The sequence below is a fragment of the Lathyrus oleraceus genome, chromosome 4, assembly GCF_024323335.1.
Source record: "Lathyrus oleraceus cultivar Zhongwan6 chromosome 4, CAAS_Psat_ZW6_1.0, whole genome shotgun sequence".
NCBI lineage: Eukaryota > Viridiplantae > Streptophyta > Magnoliopsida > Fabales > Fabaceae > Lathyrus > Lathyrus oleraceus.
Window position 1 is genome coordinate 183,814,926 of NC_066582.1, and position 4,372 is coordinate 183,819,297.

Below are 4,372 nucleotides of genomic sequence, written 5' to 3' on the forward strand. Positions count from 1 at the left end.
ATTGGAAGAAGCTAGGTACATGAGTGGTGGGTGATAGTGAGTGAGATGATTGTGATGAAGAAAGTGTAGCCCAAGTTAGTTTTGTCGGGTCCCCCACGATGAGCGCTACTGTACTAATAAAAAAGTACATGTGTTCATGTTACTCCTACAATGGCAGGGATACTTAGAGACCTTAACAGGTATATTATGATGTATGGTGTTTAGGACTTACCCACGATGGTGAGAAGCCCTATATGATGGTGTTTATGGTGATTTAGAGGACCTACTCACGTGAGGTGAGATACTCTATCTATATGCATAATGCTTTAGAGTAAGAGTATGTGAGATGTATGAGTTAAGATTTATCCCATTCTCCTATTGGGGAAGAAGTATTTACAGAGACCTTTTTGAGCCAAAGGTTTAAAAAAACCCTATAGACAACAACTATTTCCCTATCGTTAAAGGAGAATACTGACAACCCATTTAACTGGGAGTCATGGTATGACTCCTTATAACATCGCGAACATGAGATAACAATACAATATATCTCATCTATCCCAAGAAATAGTCCCCCACATTTCATATGGATGTCGCTTGAGTGACATCACTCTTGACGGAAATCTAGAACCACCCTTGATTAAGTCTCTCATAAATATAACATTTAAAAAAATATAAACTATAATAAAAAAATTAATTATGTTATTCAAGTTTTAATTGATTAATTTTGAATGACATAATATTAATATTAAAATCAATAAAATTTGTATTTGATTAATTTAGTTTAATTTTTATATAAACATTAAAAGAAAAAGCTAAATCAGTTTAATTATTTATTTTTTGCTTAAACAAACCAATGTACTTATGTTACTCCCAAAATTAGGTTTTGGTCAACTTTTGGAAAAGAAAAAGACACACTTGGTCACGTGAAGGCTACTGCGGCGTGATTCTCACGCGAACATTTTTAATTTTTAAAGAACAAAAAAAAAATCACATATATAGGAATAGTATATTACATTGACTTTGCACTTTTGTAGACGCAAAAACATTAAAAATAATAAAATAAAATAAAAAGCACGAAAACGACAATCTCGCGAGAATCGATAATCAAATCAGGACCGTACGTTTTATTTTAAGACCATTGCTTAGAATAGAAGTATCTTCGTTTGCTCAAAACATAAGGAAGAACGAAAAGAACGAAAGTGTCTCGTTCTCTTCTAACTCTCTGAACCACTGAGCCGACTCGGAGCTTGAGAACGAGTTAACTTCGTGACTCAGAGGAGAAAAATACAGAGAAAGAGAAACACTACACCATGTCTGGTATTGCTCGTGGACGTCTTACCGAGGAGCGTAAGTCATGGCGGAAGAATCATCCTCATGTCCGTACAATCACTATTTCTAGTCCTTTGTGGTTCTGTTTTGAATCTCTTTTTTTTTCTAGGGTTTGTTTTGATTCTAATTGGTTTCGTTTTTCCTTTTTTTTTCTTTTGTGATTTAGGGTTTTGTTGCGAAGCCGGAGATACTGCCTGATGGTTCCGTGAATTTGATGATTTGGCATTGTACTATTCCTGGAAAAACTGGGGTTTGTTTTTCTCTTTAATTTTCTATCAGTTTTTTTTGTTGATTATGAATGAATTAAACTCTTAAGTTTATTTTTTGTTATATTGATTTTTTTGTTTTTGTTATGTGAAAGTTGTGTATCTCTTTCTATGATTTTAGACTTACTTACATCTCTCATCTTACATGTTGGTTTTGTAATGATGACTTAAGCCGAATATAAAATCTAACATGGTATTGGAGTATATCGATCCGGGCCACCACCGTTTATATCCATACATCAAATCTATTAGTCTTGGGCGTGAGGTGGTGTATTTGAAATATGAATCTTCTCAATTTCATAACTAAGATTTTAAATTGCAGTCTCCTTGCAATCTTTGATATCACAGTGAATTGAAGTCAAAATTCATGTGGTAGTCGTCAACTATTCAATATTCCTGGCCACAACTAATCACCATTATTAGGATTTCTTTAACGGGTTGTTATTCAATCTATTGCATCTTAAGATAGAGTCCTTTACATGATGGTTTTGTAAGGATGAGTTAGACTTGATATAAGAACCTATTAAGAATCTTCTCCATTTCATAACCATAGTTTTAGATTGCAATTTCCATGTGATCTTTGATATTATGGATAATTGAAGTCAAATTCATGTGGTAGTTGTCAATTGTTCAATATAACTAGTCGAATTCATAACCAAAATGTGCATCACACCAATTATCTAAAAGCCCTATTTTCTGGCCCTTTTTACCAACAGCTGTCATGGAATCTCCATCAGGTCTACTACCTTTGGAGGTCTCTTTAGGAATATTCATGGTGATTGGATATGTGGCTTTGTCGTATTTTTTGGCGGTTTGTCTAGTTTTTATGTGGAACTTCTGGTTACTTTTCATAGTTTGGCTGTTGCTTGGGATATGAAACTGTTGTGTTTTATTCTGATGCAAAGAATGCTATTACCCTGCCTTCTAATATGATTAATCACCACTATGCTTCTATCCTCCAAAGCATTAGAAACTTGCTTGGCTCTTAATTGAAAAGTATCATAGTCTCCTTCTCAGTGAAGGTAATGCTTGTGCAGACTTCTCGGCCATGTTGAGGGTGCTGTTCAAGATGACAAATTCAAGATTTTAGTGACACTCTAGTAATGAAGCAGCTGTTTGATTGCAGATTGCATGGGCGTCTGTTTCCCGCACTCGTAGTTTCTTGTTTTTTTTTTTCCTTTCTTACTTGGTAGTGTCCCCATTAATACTACAATTTACAAGATCCACAATATTTGCAAATGAAGATTTTGGTATGAGTTATAGGCATTTGGCTTGAAGTAAAAATTGAAAATTCCAACTTTGGATTATTTGCATTCGACAAATGCGTAGTTATAGAAATTTTTACTTCAAACCAAGAATATTTTACCCTTGAATGTATTGTAAAAGAATCACACTTTGTTTTCTGTCTTCATTGCTAGGATTGAGCTAGCGAATTAATTAAGCATAAGCATCTTATTGAGTTTTGAGCCTCTAATTTTCATCTTATGAATTTTATTTATTTGCTGCAGACTGATTGGGAGGGTGGCTTCTTCCCACTTACATTACACTTTAGTGAAGACTACCCTAGCAAGCCTCCAAAGTGTAAATTCCCACAAGGTTTCTTCCACCCTAATGTTTACCCATCTGGAACTGTTTGCTTGTCTATACTTAATGAAGACAGTGTAAGTACACGTTTCGTAAACTTAGCAAGACTGTTTAAAACTAATTCATAATGTGATATAACATTCCAAGCAAACTGATTATAGGTTCATTATTACATGTAGGGGTGGAGACCAGCCATAACAGTGAAGCAAATTCTCGTCGGCATCCAAGATTTGCTTGACCAGCCAAATCCTGCTGATCCTGCCCAGACAGAAGGCTATCATCTATTTATCCAGGTACTTAATTAATTCTTGCGGGCATCCAAGACCACCTTGACAAGAAATCCGACTATTTTTTGCCTGGTTTAGAGTCAAGGCACAGTTGGTCGACACAGTAATTTACTTCTCAAAGTGCTCAATATCTCGCATTCTCGAATATAGTTTTTGAACACTGCATTATGAATAATAGGTTCCGACTTCATGGGACCTTGTGATCTGATATGTAACATTTTATAGCCTCTCCATTTCTAGGTAGATTAACTGGGATTTAATTTTCGTATTACCATGAAATAATCTTTACATTGGAATCATTTTTGCAGGATACCACAGAATATAAGAGAAGGGTCCGGCTGCAGGCAAAGCAGTACCCACCACTTATCTAGTAACACACTATTATCAACTTTTTTAAGAATCTATTGTTAGTATGGTAGATGTTTTCTCTTTTCATCCGTTAAAACTGTTCTGTTGTGATCATTGGCACGCATAATATGCAAACTCCAATGTTTTCACTATCATGCATCATGCTTACTCTCAGATTTGGATGAAATGTTGATATATATACATAAACAATGTGAAAGTCAACCAATGAGTTCTCGTTGGTGACTTTCTGTGCCTTATGTTTGGTTATACATTTCTTATTTATTGGGTGATTACTGTAATGAATTATGAGTATTCTCTCAGGAACTTGTCATTTCTGGATATGTTTCCTTTTGGATAGCAAAACATTTTTAGCTCAATTGGCTGCATAAATTTAGATGATTTTTTTAATGCACCTCACAAGTTACTTAGGCACACCGGCACCACGTGAAAATGCCGGTGATACATCTTCGGACGCACCCAATTTCTGATTTAACGTTAAAATATTCCGGAGATGCATCTTCGGAAGATAGTGAAGTTTAAATCGTCATCTGTATATACATTTTTCAGGAATTCAAGCTT

At 34.9% G+C, this 4,372-nt stretch overlaps 1 protein-coding gene across 1 annotated transcript; it reads left to right on the forward strand.

Annotated features, from left to right (window-relative positions):
- The first annotated feature begins 1,115 nt into the window (after nt 1–1,115).
- Nucleotides 1,116–4,170, forward strand: LOC127074428 (SUMO-conjugating enzyme SCE1). The gene is made up of 5 exons (XM_051015745.1): nt 1,116–1,355; nt 1,475–1,558; nt 3,083–3,235; nt 3,338–3,451; nt 3,754–4,170. The coding sequence occupies exons 1-5, from the start codon at nt 1,290–1,292 to the stop codon at nt 3,814–3,816; spliced, it is 480 nt and encodes a 159-aa protein (XP_050871702.1). The 5' UTR covers nt 1,116–1,289; the 3' UTR covers nt 3,817–4,170.
- Nucleotides 4,171–4,372: the final 202 nt, after the last annotated feature.

What these genes read in the sequence shown, in the direction of transcription:
- LOC127074428 (XM_051015745.1), top strand. Translation starts at nt 1,290, where the DNA reads ATGTCTGGTATTGCTCGTGGACGTCTTACCGAGGAGCGTAAGTCATGG. An exon ending in CTATACTTAATGAAGACAGT is followed by an intron (nt 3,236 to 3,337) that starts GTAAGTACACGT and finishes TATTACATGTAG; the next exon opens with GGGTGGAGACCAGCCATAAC. An exon ending in GCTATCATCTATTTATCCAG is followed by an intron (nt 3,452 to 3,753) that starts GTACTTAATTAA and finishes TCATTTTTGCAG; the next exon opens with GATACCACAGAATATAAGAG.